A 16,018-nucleotide genomic window follows, 5' to 3' on the forward strand; every position below is an offset into this window, starting at 1 on the left:
ACGTGTGTTCAGTCGCGATGGAATAGTAAACACAAAATGATGGCTATAATCGTTATAATTTATTCAAAAGAGACCCCAATTATGGAAGAATTCGAACCAAGAAACGGAAGTGGCGCATTTTTTCGCTCAATATTTCAAAGCTGAAAGAGCAAGAGAGAATTATTATGTAATATACTTCCAGTTTGTTCCTCACACACTCCTCATCAAAAATGGAAAATTGTAAAAATTTGTTTGAAAGAAAATGCGCAAAAGAAATGAAAGAAGTGTGAAACATAAGAATCGCATATAACATACTTACAAATCAAATAGAATTTGCAGAAAAATTATGAATTGGTAATAAATTTTCATTACAAACTTGATGGTATTGTGTACATAATTAACAGACCATATCGACTATTAATTGTTCATGTGAGATTTTATACCCTCACAGTACCCACCACAAAAAAGTCTCTCATCTCCGCAGTAGCTCTCTGTGTGTAAGAAAGAAACTTTTTGAGATTTTAACTGAGATTCCTTCGCGAAAGGTTGAATCTGCAGCTTCTTCTCTTTGTTTTTTTTTTTCTTTTGGTTAAACCGAAACTTGTAATTTCTTTCACTTCACTTAAAGGCCAATATTGTGACGACATTTTGGCAAACGATTAATGTTCATGCGCACGTAATATTACTCCATAATCGCAAAATGTGTTTTAAAGATGTTTAATGCTTGTAAATACATTTCAAACACACTTCCTGGCATTTGTGCAACAAAAAAGCGAATTATTTAAGCAAGAAAAAAATAATACTTTGCGTTATTAAGTAAAACATTAGACATATAAAGTGATTTTGGGGAGATATAACATGTTAACATGTAATTCCAAAGGTATAACCATCTAACGTGCTAGCAGATAAATCAAGTAACATCAAAAAGTCCGGCAGAAATGCTTGATAAAAACACGATAATTACTAGGGAAATGTGCCCAATTCGAACCTCCAAAAGTCTGCGCAAAATCAGAAAAAACTGAAAGCAATATTCTTAAATTTGGTACCATTTATTTTAATGCTTTTTTTAACTCCCATAACTTTCTAAATTTAAAGTTCTATCAATTTTAAGTAATAGTGTATTGAAAAAGGCCTTAAGGGGTTCCGATTGGGCCACGTTCCCTTATAAAAAGTATTTTGAATTTGAAGAAGTGTTTCTCTTATGAGTTTTTGAATTAATTTTATATTTTGAAAAACGGAAAAGAAAAGATAGTTTAAAGTGGATTAGGAGATGCATTTCAAGGAAGGATAAACACCTTTAAAGTTCAAACTTTTCTAATTTTCCTATTGAACTCTAAAAAAACTAATTATTCCTAAGCTAAAAATTTTTGCTCTGAAGCGAAAAATTAGCTCAAAAGTTTCTTATAAAATTATAATAATTTTATTTTGATTAAACATTCAATGAAATTATTCTCATTTTATTAATAATAAAAATTAGCCCTCCAGCTTATCGAAGCTGGATTACATAACAATTTTCCCGCGCAATTTTCGTGCTTTATTGGGTGAAAATTCCTCTGAAAAAAATAGATAAAATTACCAATTTATTTATAAGTTGCTTCACTGTACTAAAAAAAATGTACAAATGCAAGCAATAAAGATTTGGCGATAACAGGCTGTTGCAAGTTTTTACGCGCGGTAGAAGTTCCAATTAGACGCCTAATATTTTTTGGCGGAATACCTTTATTCAATGACCCATCGGTGTGTAAAGAAAATTGTATATAAATGTAGGTAATGTTAGCTCTTGAAAATGAGGTAAATGCGGGGAAGGTGCTAATAAAATAATAGACCAAGGCGTGCGTTCATAGCTCCCACCCCTGCTATATGGGTTAGGTGAAGCCCAGCTGAAGCTCTGTGAACACCTGTTGAGGTGTTAAGTATTTTCCGTCATTTGTTGAACACACCACGGGGCAATGTTAGGTGATATAGATGTACAACACACAATATTTCCATTTAATTGAGACCACATCGACATGGACACCGTGTGTGACACAGCGTGCATTAATTTTGCCTCCTGGCGCCAACGCATTTGGCAAAGCTCCTCAAAGAAATCGTGCAAAACTCCGCGATATAGATCCATTTTTTTTTCTTTATTAATTCAGAGAAAATTTACATCACGTTGGCTCTATACCTTTCCATCATTTTGAGACGCAGCACTTTTGCTTTCTTTTTGGCACTCACAATGCCCTACTTGCCACACATTGCTAATGGAATGCATTGAATTTTGCATTGATACTGATGATGCAAGAAAATCAGCAATAAAAATCACAAAACTTCCCAATAAGAGAGTGAAATGCATCTTCAACATCCATTGAGATGTACGATGGAGATTGCACCATCAGACACTAAAAATCTCTTACCGGAGAATTCACCGGAAAATTCACCACGCATTTTTCACTTTATGCTCCGTCGCGAAGAATCTCCTCACATAAGATGCATGCATAAGGTGGGCAATAAATGACCATACTTTTTTTTTTGCACTCTCCGCATCTCCAGAGCTAATATCAATTAATTAGCATTTCATGCCGGCATTGCAAGTCACATTGTGTGCATGTTGTGCAATTAAACTTTTTTTTTTCGCCATGTCCATTCACTTTGTGCGGGAAATGCTCTCTCTCACGAGTGAGAGAGGAGTTTCCACCCCTCCGTCAAGGAAGTGCATCAAGCCGTAGCTGAGCTATTTCCTCCCTGGCTAAACTATCATTTTTCGGAGCTAAACTTGAAAAACTATAAGTTTAAGAGAGAAATCTACACGAGAAAGATACAGAAAAGAGATCAGATAAATCGTTAAACGTGTTGTCAGAGTTGAAATGTTTTTGCGGGGAATTTTCATAGATAAAAGATGAAAGTTCACTTTAGTTTCTTTTTATAAAATTTTGTATTAAAAGAAATTTATTTTTTTAAAAATGACAATGCTTTTATTTATGCTTCAGATAGTTTCACAAGGCAATACACAGAGAAAATTTAAACAAAAAATAAAGAAATTACTTTCGGTTGCGGAAAAATATTTTTTTACGATTTTACCCCGGAAAAATTTCTTGAATAACCAGAAATTAAGGATTTTTGAAGACTTTAATTTAGCTGACTCTGGTTAATAAATTTACGAAAATCTCCCGGCTTTGGAATAATACATTCCACACTTTTTCAAGAATGAAGATTTTTTGTAAAACGGTCAAGCCGTTATTTTTTGGCAACCATTTTCTGCCAATGAACATTTTTTTCAAATCTTTAAAAAGTGTTTAATCCATTCACCGTCTTACGGGGCTATCACACTTAAGCTCCAAGTGCTTGAGCATCATAATCTCTATGTGAGTACGAGAGAGACAACAATGCTGTTTTTTCTCGTTTTGTCACATGTAAAATCTTAAGCATCAAGCGCTTAGAGCTTAACTGTGATAACTCCCTTACATATTGTTCGATTTTGATAAAATCAGTTTCAAAGATGGAAATAAATTACCTTATACTAAAAGATCATTTGTTAAAATCGGCACACTCTCGGCTTGGTTAAAAGATTGAAAGAGTTAAATGAAAATTTACAAAACTTTATGAAAGTTATGTAATTTTGTAATTGGCAAATATTTTCTGACTCTTTTCTGTGACTCCATGTGGAAAATAAGAACTCTCTTTTTGTAATCTATTATTTTATTTTAATCCCGATTAATTTCTCAAATTACTTTCTCGGGTAAATTCCTTTATGAAATCCTCTAAAAACTTTTCGATTTTTTCTATCTCTCACTTAATCTTTAATCTACAATTTTGCCGGGATTTCAACTCAGCTAATGTTTATGGTTTGTTGCATAATGTAACATGAGCATGGCTAGTTGAGGAGCGAAAAAGTGAAACAACGCAGATAAGTCGATGGACATGGAGCTTGCAAAGAACTTAATTGAGAGGAAAACTCCAAATTGGAGGCAAGGTCGAAATGTTCAATGATTTATGGGCGATTGTATAACAAGTGGGCTCCCCAATTTCTCATGTTAGGAAATGAGACAAAGTACCTAAAAAATCCAAATTTGAAGGCATTAAAAAAATTTCTTTTTTTTTTCAACACCTTCTCTAAACCAATAAGGTCAGTGACCAAGTTGAGAGTTTTCTTTCTAATGTTTATGTGCAGTTGAGGCGCCAGTGGAGGGAAGATTTAACCACTGAGCGATATTCTTTAACCTTCTTTTGGTTTTTTGCAAAGAAAATAAATTGGGGCATTCGCTGAGGGAACTGCGTGGGGGGAAGTTTGTTCTTAAATAAAGAGTCAGGTACAACAAGGAGGTAAATGTTAATTTGCAATTAGCAAACAAGAGACTCAAAGAGATTATAAATCTCGCAACATATAATTTGCTCAATTTTTTTTTCATCACCACACTCCGGAGACTTTTGGAAGGAATTAGTCCAAAATGTTTGTTGCATAATGGTGCGCTGTGCCACTAATATTCCACGGCTCTTTCAGTTGACTTCTGTGCACGCTATTGAGCACCTATTATTACTTTATGGTACCACACCGCGAAGAAATGTTGATGGATGATGACAACCGTAGTTATTTGCTTTTGAAGGCATTTTGTGACCAAAGATTATTAAATAATCACTTCTCTCCCATTCGTGAGGCGAGTGTCTCTATATGTATGTATATATATATGAATTGAATTTGGAGCAAGTGATGCATGAAAAGTGACGATCACCAATTTAATGTGCGGATGGAATTGCTCTTTTACGCAACCCCCGTCTCCAACATATACCTTTTATTTCATGCAATCAAGAGATGTTACAATAAAAACTAAAAAAAAAGAAATCAAATCACCTGCCATACATCCTCTCCAATTAAGGTAGTGTTTGTACGATTTTTTCCCCACTGAGTCGTTCATCTCAATCGCATTTTTCACAAAATCAACATTTAATTGAGTTGATTGGAAAAGGAGTAAAAAAAAGCACGCCCAAAAGAGATATCAAAAAGAGATCTCTCGCCATGATTGAATCGATCTCGATTTTAGGATTTGTTGTACATACATTGCAAAATGATTCAACAAGAAGTTGTGACGATAAATCGTGAGGTTCACTTAACAGTTGATTTTATGTATGATTTGGTACAAAAATAGCTCATAGAAAAATCTCTGTGATTGTTAAAGAATTGAGAAGAAAAAAAAATAACAAACAATTTTATGCAATTCAACCTTGTCAGTGAGCTTTTTAACCCGACCACTCACTGTTGCACCTAATTTTCTTTCTTGTCTGTCTATGAAAGAAAAAGTTCGCGGATTTTGTGCTTTTTTCCACCAACTCCGTGGGAATTTCTTTTGTAGTCTCACAGGTGTTGTTGAGTTTTGGTATGAAGAAAAAATAGCGCCGACAAGTAGAGGAATATTTTATTGTTGTCTTCAAAATGGAAAAAAAATTAGGATGAGGGTTTTCGTGAAATATTCATGAATGAAATTTTACTTTTTATTTCGTATATTTTTTATAAATTGTTCTTTGGAGTTTTTATTTGAAGGAGTATAGTTATTTTTGGGACTATATATCACGATATAAAAGGCAGTTAGATTCAAAATCTAATATTTGACATAATTTTTTAAGTGTTTGACGTTTGTTTTCAACGTTAAATATTTTGTAAAGAATGTTTTTTTGCCAATTTTCATGTTAGAAACCACAATTGTGCTAAAATGAATAATCTCCTTTCTAATTTTCTATTATTTCACAAATTTAAGGATTGGAAAATTTCTCTATGGAAAATGAGAAGAAAATTTATTCTTTAACGATTTTTATCGTACTTTCTGCAAATTTTGTTTAAATTAAAATTGGTAAAGCTTTCCAAAAAGCTCACAAACTTTAAAAGAAAAACTAGTTGAGCTTCCTTTAAAAATACATGCTGCTGCTATGTAATATGTTAACAAGTTAATCAATTTTATTGACGCAATAAATTCAATTTCCTCAACATTGTTGCACCTGTTCGTTAACAGCAAAAATTATAACATTCAGTGTGATTCGTGTGATTTTCCCTAATTGCTCTCAATTGGAAAATGATGAATTTCCACGAGTAATCACAAAAATGTAACAATCCTACATGAAGAGATACACAGAAGAGGTTAATTGCGACCAATATGAGAAATTCTTCTTTGCAAATTTACCGGAGGATGTTGTGTAAGAAATTTTTAAAGTGTCCATAAAATCAATTCTTTAGCAATCACCTAACTTCTCTCAATTGTTTTTAAATTCAACACCTGTGCAGTGAAAATTAAGAAAAAAAAGATGTCTCGCCAGAGAAGAGATTTACTTCAAATTATCGAATTGATTTTTCCATTTGAGTCCATTTGGTGTAGTGGAATGTGCTGGGCAAGAACCATTGTAATTGATTTTCGCAATTGGGCAAAGGAGCTTTTCTCTATAGCATTCTTTTGATGGGAAAATTGCTAATCAAAGTCATATTGCGGGAGAGGGAATTACAAATTGAGAATGATGGCTAAATTTAAGTGTTGTGGAGGTTTCCTCACCTGTGATGGTCGGTGAGAAGACCTCAATGCCCAACGCTGCGACGTTGGTGTCTCTCAAACAAACTTCTCACAATAAAATGCTCAACAACCTGGTAAAATCCGAGGAATTATGCGGTGATGTTGCAAAAAAGCCATAATATACCTACATACATAACATACTTTCCTGCATATCCAATTGAATTAGCGCGCTTTTCATAAAGCTCCGCGCGACTTTATTAGTATCTTTCAACAAAAAAAAAGCTCAACATTTTACGATTATTTGGCGCCATTTTTTGCGCCCACATTTCAAATGAAAATGAATCACCCCACAAAAATTCATAAAAGTAAATCATATTTTTGCATAATTATATGCGCGAAATCTCCCCAAGTTTTGTGGCTTATTTACCGCGATAAATTTGCTTGCAACTTTGTTGTGTGCATTACTTTAGAGTCAGCCACTGTGTGAGCATTTTGTGGTGCAGGAGAAGAAAAAAATGAAACGCTAACAACGTTAAATATTGTAACATCTTATGACAGGTAAAGAGACAAACAAGTCATTTTATTGTGCTTCCACTTCATTATGGGTTAAAGCGAAGAGAGAAAAAAAGTGGATTTGCACATATTTATGCTGTAACATGTTATATTCACTTAAATAGGCAAACGTCTCTGTTTGGCATACATTTTGCATGGAAGATACTGAGGGGTTTGCAACTTGATGGCATTTTGCGGGAAATGCAAAAAAGTTCTTTAAATGAATTTTATTTACTTTTCTCATTTTTTTTGTTTTATATGAAATTGATTTGAAATTGATTTGAAAGAATCAGAGGAATTTATAGAAATTTTTCTTACGAATTTTTTTATTTATTGGAAAATATTAAGTTCCTCTTGTTTTAGCACCCCGAGAGCCCCCATATTATTTTTCTGCTTGAGAAAACTAATGAAATTAAAAGAGTTTTAAACATTTTCTTTTAGGAATAATTCCTAATTTTCATATGAATGTTTAATTTAAAGATCCAAAAGGTAAACTTGATATTTCAAACATTTTCCATACATTGTGCGTAATGTCCTTTAAACAAATGTAATAAAAAATTCAAAAGAAATCAACATTTATGTCGATGTAATTCCTAATGTTGGTTCAAACATTTCATTCTTTAACTAAAATACTAAATTATTAAGATTAAAACATAATTTATGCAAAATTCTGCAAGAGAAAAGTTGCAGAAGAAATTGAAAAATATCCAGAAATATTTTCATTGTTGGTTTAATTGTGGAAAATCTTTAACAAAGCTCACAAAGCTTAAATATCCTTCTAAATTACTATTAATATTGAGAGCTTTCTCTATATTTTATGCGCAAAATCTTTAAAAGAATTTTTTAAAAATCCTTTGAATGCTGTAAATTGCTTTTTGACTCAAGATGTTTCTCCATATATTCTGCTATAACGTCCTTTTTTTTATAAAAAAAACCAAAAGCAATCGAAAGAAAATATCTAAATATTAGTCTAAGCTCTTTAAAGCTTTCAATCATTCTCTCAATGATCTAAATTCATTAAAACTTTAATAAATGCCGCTCTTTGTACATAACGTCCTTTTTAATAAAAAAATTAAAATATCGAGGATTAGATCCAAATGAATCGTATCTTCATAATCTTTAAACAATCTTTAAATATATTTTTTTCCAAATTAATTTTCTAAAGCTTTCAAGTTACCCACTAATGCGCAACAAAAGCTTTGTGTTGTTAACCCCTTCGGTGGGCATTCTTTTGTGGTAAAGAGGTGCGAGGAAGAAAGTGATCTGCAAAAATTCCACATTCCACGGAATGTGTGATAAAATGATCAAGCTTAAGCTAAAAATTCCTCATCATGAAATCAACTTTAGATGGCTTTTGAGCCAAATGATGGTTTGAAGAAATAAGCGCGCGCTAGCATTGACAAATCGATAAAAAGCGAAACTTTACCAATAAAGTCAGAGCATTGCGTTGCGCCACTTCCTTTCCTTATAAATTAGTCGAGATAGGTAGATACATACAATATAGGATGGAGCGTACGACATACACCTGACTCGTCCACAACCATACACAACTAAAAGCAGCATCGAGCGAATGATTCACATTAGATGTTTTTTAGCTCACACACGGGGCCAATATAATTGCATATCGGGTACGCGCGCCGTGCACCTTGAGACACAAGAAGAGGAAATCTCACGGAGTGTAAGGCTTTCGCAATGCTCCCTCCTCTTGTGATTGCTTGCAAACACAAATGGGATGTGAACTAGAATTTTGCAACAATATGCTCTCTGTGTGTTGTTGTTGTATTTTAATGAGGTTACCATCCAAGGTGGTTTGGGCCATGCACTGCACTCCACTAATTCTCCTCAAATAAAGGGTTCCAAATGAGGGAAAAATGAATGAGAAAATTAATCATTTCATTCTTTCAACTTTTATTTCATTTTACATCTCTTTTTTTTTTCATACAAAAAAAAACTATATAGGTACACAAATATATAAATTATACACAAAGGTAGCGGAGGGTTTCAGAGGGGGGACGAGATAGAGGTCAAATTTAGGCATAGGATCAGGAAGCAAAGATCGCAATTTATATATATAATTCTTTCTTAAGAGAGAGTGTGAGAGAAAATGAAAGAGAATTGGTGGTTAATGCGTAGCAAAAGAAGAAGGTTTTATGTCTCTTTCACATCTCATTGTGGCAATCTTAGGGGCTATAATGGGACGAGAAGGGGGTTGGTTTTGTTTGTTGTTTTTTTTTGGGGAATTTTGGTTGCCGCTGCATCCCCCTGGAAGGTGAAGCCAGGAGCGTGCACCTTCTTAGTGGTGGTAGGAGTATTCTCCACCCAAACCGCTGAAGCTCGTGTAGCTACCATCATGGTAATCCTGGTGGAGATCGTGATGGTGCACATCTTGGTGGAGATCGTGATGATGGACATCATGGACATGATGGACATCTGTGTGCACGTGCACGGGGACCTTTACGGGGACTGGGACGGGTTTCTCATGGATCACGGGGACGTGCTTCTCATGGATCACAGGTACGGGACGATCGACGGGCACCTTAACGGGGTAGGGCACGTGCTTCTCAACTGGGTATGGGATGTGCTTCTCCACAGCATAGGGCTGGGGAACGGGCACCTTCACGGGCACAGGGACGTGCTTCTCGTGCACAACGGGCACGGGACGATCGACGGGAACATGGACTGGGTAGGGAGCGGGTTTCTCCACAATGTATGGAACGGGTTTCTCAACGTGCACTGGGTAGGGTTGGGGTACGTGCACGGGGTATGGACGATCAACGGGCACCTTCACGGGGACGGGAACTTTACGTTCAACTGGGTATGGAGCTGGCACAGGAACCTCAACTTTCACAGGCACTGGGACATGACGCAAAACTTCATAGGGTTGGGGTACGGGAACTTTCACGGGGTATGGGATGTGCTTCTCCACGGGGTAGGGTTGTGGAACGAGAACCTTGACGGGGTATGGGCGATCGACGGGCACATGAACTGGGTATGGGACCTTCTTCTCCACTGGGTAGGGTTGGGGCACATGAACGGGCACCTTGACGTACTCCTTAACGTGCACGGGGACATGCTTGACGACCTCATAGGGTTGTGGCACGGGAACCTTCACGGGCACTGGGACGTGCTTCTCGTGGACAACTGGAACGTGCTTCTCAACAACATGTGGCACTGGGACACCCTTAACGAGTGTTACGGTCTTGGTAACATCTGGTCAAAGGAAAAAGAAAAATAAGAGAATTTTGCGTTAGAAATTCTCCCCTAAATCGATTTAAAAAAAAAACAGATTTTAGGAATCATTAAGGGTTCAATTTACCTGTGTGTCCTCCCAGAAGGAAGCTGTTGTGTCCACCACTGTATCCACTGTGACCCAGGGAATAACCACTGTGTCCCAGAGAGTATCCTCCATAGCCACCATGAGAGTATCCCCCATGGGAGTATCCACCACCGTGAGAGAAGCCACCGTGGTAGGCTCCACCCAATCCGTGACCACTGCCAATGTAGCCCAAATCGAGCCCATTAATTCCATACCCATACCCCAAATTGAGAAGACCACGCTTGTCGAGCTTCTTCTCAAGGGGTTCAGCCTTCTTTGTCGCCTTCTTTTCCTCTGTCTCTCCGGCGCGAACCGTCGACACCAGGAGAAGGGCGCAAATACAATACTACGGAAAATAGGATTTATTTTATTTAATTTTCAATTTTTTTAATTGAGAATTGATTTTTGAGAAATTAAGAATTTTTAAGGTTTAACTGGGTTTTTTTATTTGTGTGCTGATAGTTTACAAGTTCGTTGATTTAGATCAGAAAAGAAGAAGAAAGGATGTAGAAGAAACTTGTAAAGGATACTTTTCTTCTAAAAGATTCCAAAACATTCCTTCACAAAGTTCTAAAAGATTCAAAAATTAGGTCTCATATTAAGGTAAATTAAATAAATTTGAATAAACTTTTTGCAAAAAACGATTATTCTTCAAATTCGGAACAAAATTCGTAAATCTGATTAAGTTTAAACTTGTAAAACTCTTGAACCTAAAGAACTACAATTCACGTTTTTAGATATTTAAATTATGTAGGATATTGGGCCTAATTCAGCGACCAAGAAACCCTTGAAATTCACTTGAAATCTTGAAATTTCAGTACAAAATTCAAAGATTTCAAGGGTTTCTTGGTCGCTGAATAAGGCCCATTATTGCTTTAAAATAATTAAAAAATCTGCATAATTTCCCCTTGAATTTTAAAATGAAAATTATCACAAAAATAAACATGATGAAAGTATTAAATTAATATTTAATCACGAAATAAATCATGCCTTAAATACACTTGAAGTGATTTTTTATAAGTTACTAACCAAAGGAAAATTAAGTTTTTGATTAATTTTTTTAAAATAATCTTTCTGTTTTCTAAAATTTTAATTTATGAATATTTATACAAAAAATCCCGATTTATCAGAAGAATTTAATCTCCGTTCAGCAGGTTTTATAAAATTCGGGCTGTAATTTTTGGCTTAATTTCAAAGCCTCGACACGATAGACCTTTTATCTTCAATAAAAATTTATTTAATTTAACCTAAAACAAAAATCAGGAACAATTTAAATTATTTTTTATAGCTCTATTAAACCTTTACTAAAGCTTTGGCCATAAAAACTAAACGATAGAAATTGTCTTGAATTAATTTAATGATCACTTATTTTATGACTTTAGTTTAATCGAGCAAAAACTTTATCTCAATTTATTTTTTAAAGAATTCATCTATATTTTCTTAAGATTCTTTTGAATTCATTTCTTTAAATAATCAAACTATGACACAACTTTACCGAGAAAAGAGAGATTTTTCACAGGAAAAGAAAATCCCAAATTTTTAAGAAAATAATTCGAAAAGTTTTTGGGCTCAATTAATGCTCGCATTCCAAGGGGTTTGATCGCAAAAAAAAATCAAAATTCACGTCCCAAGTTAACAATAAAAAATTTCACTTGTTGTCAATATTGTCACGCATCGTGTCGCATTGATCATTCGCGCGCGCATTTTGTTATCGCACGGTGAAAGAAGTCACATGGCGGGAATAAAAGTGAATTTATTGAAAATAAAAGAATGAAGAAAGAAGTGTTTGTGAGAAATGTGCACGCGGGGGTGGACGCGAAAAAAAAGTAAAACAATGACCGGAATTTAATGGGAAGTGTTGAGGAATCGTGAAGAACTTCATGAATTTTAATTCACTCTTTATCGCCAAATTCACTCTCGGTTATGTGAAAGAAAAATAAACAACGAAAAAGAAGAAGAATTCTTATGATCGCGCCATGAATGCATAAATCCATATGATTCATTTTAATTTTTCTCCCATTTAGCGCCTTTTTACATCGGCATTTGCATTAAACACATGAGGGGGGTTTCACTTTCATTTGAACGACAAGAAGAGATAAACCTTCTTTTAACAGCATGTTTTAAATCCCATGCAGGTAATTTATGTCCCACAGAGCTATTAATTAGATGCCGTATCATTTTAGTGAGGAAAGGTTTTCTTCACGTATCTTTCTTTCTCTCCTCTCTTTACAAAAACGCGGAAAACATCGCCACACTTGTGTTGTTATATATTAATGCATCGATCCCGCAGATCGCGATCGCGCGTTCCGAAAAAAAATTGCAAAGATGCAAGTAAAAAAAAAAAGTCGAAAAAATCAGCACACAAATGTTAATCCTCAGTTGCTCCCTCGAAGTGGTTGTTGATGATGTAAAAGAACTACTCACTATTGTTTTCATTGTACTACTCGCGTGCAAAAGAACAATGATGGAAAAGGCGACTGGACGATTCCAGACGATATACTGGATGCTGAGATTGGCGCACCAGCCGCTTTTATACCACCAATGAGTTCACTTTCATTTCGCGCGCGCGGATCCGCAGACTTGGCGCTCGCGTCCCCCGCCGTGGACGCCGATGACGCCGAAGATGAAGTTTGGGGGGAAACTTTAAGAGTCAAAAGAAAAACTACTACTGCCATATGGATTTTCCAATATACACACAAAAAAGCTCTTTGAAGAAGCCAAAGAAGTGCTGCACGAGAGGATCGCGGTGATCGCGATCGTGCCAATCCAGGAAATTCTCTTTCCTTCACAACAATAAACTATTAAAGAACAATTTCACGCTCATGGCATTCAAAAGTAACGAACACAGAGAAGGATATGGAGCGACAGATTATTGGTTTGCGCAGAGAAATCCATGAGATTGCCTTATTTTGGCCAAGTTTCATTCCAATAAAACTCTTTGCTCAATGGAGATTTTTTGACCTTCTCGCGTGCATTTTTTCCCTCCGGAGTGTGTTAAGAGAAAAAAAGAACGGACAGCTGGTTAAAAATAGTCAAAACATTATTTGGCAATGACTCAATTATACAGTGGGAGACTTTATTTAGTGAGACTGCAGGGTTAATAAGATTTTTTGCATTGATGTAAAGTGCCTAAGAATTTGCTCAGCTTGTATTTTAAGATAGATTCAAGGGGCCTAATTAAATATTTATGTTAGTTGAAGAAAAAAAATCATGTTCTGAAGAAGAAATAATTCAGAAACTACAAGAAAAAAAATCAGAAATTTAAGAAATTCCGCACTGAAGAACAAATTCAGCAGCTACAGAATCAATTCAATACCTGCAAAATTTATTAAGAAAGTAAAGAACTAAATTCAGCAACTTTTAAGAAAATATTTAAAACTGAAAAATAAGAAATAGAAAAGCAATTCAGCAATTTATGAAAATATTCAGAAATTGGAGAAACAATTTTTCAAACTAAAGAAATAAATCATAAATTGAAGAATAAGTCAGCAAATAAGGAAATAATTCAAAATCAGTTTAATTTGTGAAGTTTTGCTGAATTTGTAAAATTAGTCGTTGATTTTTTATTTATTTTTTTCATTTATGATGAAACTCATAATTATTTAAAATTCAGCACAGGAAAAACAGGAGCTTAATTGAACAAAAATCATACCCTGACTATACAGCAACTCAGAATTAATTCCGTATTAATTCTTTCTTAATTATTCTCCTAACAAAGCACTTAGAATTAATTCAGCAATTAATGCAAAATCAACTTAGTTTTGTCAGCTTTGTAAAATTTTATAAACTTTTGCTGAATTGTTTTTTTATTCTAAATTCTTGTTTCAATTTTAAATTTTTTTAAAGAATTTATGCTGAATTGCCTGTAACTTTTCCTACCTTTATTAATTTTTACTTGGATGAAAGATTTTTTTTCACAAAAAAAATGAAAGGTTTTACAAACAATTTTTACTTATTAAAAAATTGAGAGAACTAGGAAAAAATAGTTTAAGGTATTTAGAACACTAATTAATATTTTTCAACACCGCAAGAAAATTCTTAAAAAATTATTCTTGTGGTTTATGAATTTTTATTTAATATTTTCTTTTCATTCAAGAGAAGAATTAAAATATTTTTGATCTCTTTTCCTGTTGTATTCTATATTTTGTAGTCACAAAATGAATGAGCTCCTTTTTTCTAAATTATTTCTAAGTGAATAAAATCCTTTTCCTATTTGAATTAAAAATGAAATTTCAATCTAATTGCATTTTCTTTGCAAATACATTTCTTCTGAACAACCCTATAATATTTCTTGTGCTCACTTAATTCCCGAAGAACTTACCAGCAACCAATTTGACTTCACCTTCGCTACATTGCGAGCAGTAGCAAAAGCCATCGCCATAGCATAAATTGCACCAAAAAGTGTTGGGAGACGCGTGTTGCTGGTGAAGAGTAGCAATTTCAGCGTCCTCCACTTTATGTGAAAATGCAATGAATGTGGAAAAATCTTCCACTATACCGTGGAAAGTCTCTTGTGCATCTCTTTATGCGTCATTCAATGGCAATTAGTACGTCCATCAAGTGAGGTGCCTTCGTTTTTTTTTTCTTTACTCCTTTTTTTGTTGGAATTCCACAGAGTCATTCCAAACTCACCAAAGATACTCATTCTTTCCTCAATGAAATGAATCAAAAAATCTCTTGCAAGACACATGCAATTCGCATGGAAGACCATAAAGTGGTCCCTCATCATCAGAGATGGTGAAGGAGAAGAAATCAAGATGAGAAAAAATCTGCATTTTACAAGAAACATTTGAGTAATAATTAACTGCAATTCCTCGGCGATTTTTTGCGATCTTGAGACAATGGGGGGAGTCTCAATGGGCTAAACAATGATCTGGTGCATTTGTGTGTCAAATTGTTTGTTCATTTTTTTTTTGTTTTTGAGGAGCGTGAAAAATATTTCTTGTAAAATACTCGGCTCCACCTCCGCGTAAAAGAAAAATGAGATTTTTTTCTCATAAATTCATTCCAATTTTGGTGGTAATATTGCAGGGCAAATCTGCGGCAGTGAAGTCGTCGTGACTTTGTGAAAAATGTGCCTGCACGAGGGGGGAAACACATTAAGTTCAACACTGTATTTGTCTTATTGATCAATATGCAAATTAGGGGCAGATTTTGAGGTCACAACACTTTGAATGCCTTCTAGGAGAGCACCGAAAAGTTAATTCAAAAAGCGACACATTGCATAGCTTAGAAGCATGGCAGCATCTAGTAAATATATCCTCTCATCGCTGAATTTGTTGCAAAATAAAATAGCAGAAAAAAACGAGAGAAAAGAACTAATTAAAAATATACTCTGTGTCTTTGACTAAATCCGCGCGCATATAAGCTCCAAAAAAAAGCTCTAACTCTGCTTTTGATTTATGTACATTTGTGGACTATTTCTTCGCGTTCTTGACTCCGTTTTTTACCTCTTCTTTTTCTCATATTGCAATCTTGTCCATTTTCCCATGCAACATACCTATATAATTTAAAGTAGGTAGATAGATGGAAAGAGCTGTGATCAATCAATTTCCTCACTGCGTTTGTCATCTTTGGGGCTGGTTTAAGACGTGGTGCGACTTTTCCGGTTTGTCACACACACAAGAGCTTAATAAATGAGGGGATTTTGCAAGAAAATTATCAATTGAGAATTTCTCGATGACCGCTCGATTTGTAATTG

General features: G+C 34.7%; 2 protein-coding genes across 2 annotated transcripts in view; one reads left to right on the forward strand and one right to left on the reverse strand.

The window, feature by feature from the left end:
- The window catches only part of LOC129790546 (angiotensin-converting enzyme-like), a 51,857-nt gene that overhangs the window by 11,243 nt on the left and 24,596 nt on the right, over positions 1 to 16,018 (forward strand). The window lies entirely within an intron of this gene.
- On the reverse strand, positions 8,893 to 12,885 carry LOC129790557 (skin secretory protein xP2-like). Its single transcript, XM_055828116.1, has 3 exons — positions 12,742 to 12,885; positions 10,318 to 10,663; positions 8,893 to 10,211 (listed from the first exon to the last, which is right to left on the reverse strand). The coding sequence occupies exons 1-3, from the start codon at positions 12,751 to 12,753 to the stop codon at positions 9,295 to 9,297; spliced, it is 1,275 nt and encodes a 424-aa protein (XP_055684091.1). The 5' UTR covers positions 12,754 to 12,885; the 3' UTR covers positions 8,893 to 9,294.

Source organism: Lutzomyia longipalpis, chromosome 2 (genome assembly GCF_024334085.1).
Source record: "Lutzomyia longipalpis isolate SR_M1_2022 chromosome 2, ASM2433408v1".
Classification (NCBI taxonomy): Eukaryota; Metazoa; Arthropoda; class Insecta; order Diptera; family Psychodidae; genus Lutzomyia; species Lutzomyia longipalpis.

What these genes read in the sequence shown, in the direction of transcription:
- LOC129790557 (XM_055828116.1), bottom strand. An exon ending in CCTTCTGGGAGGACACACAG is followed by an intron (nt 10,212 to 10,317) that starts GTAAATTGAACC and finishes TCCTTTGACCAG; the next exon opens with ATGTTACCAAGACCGTAACA.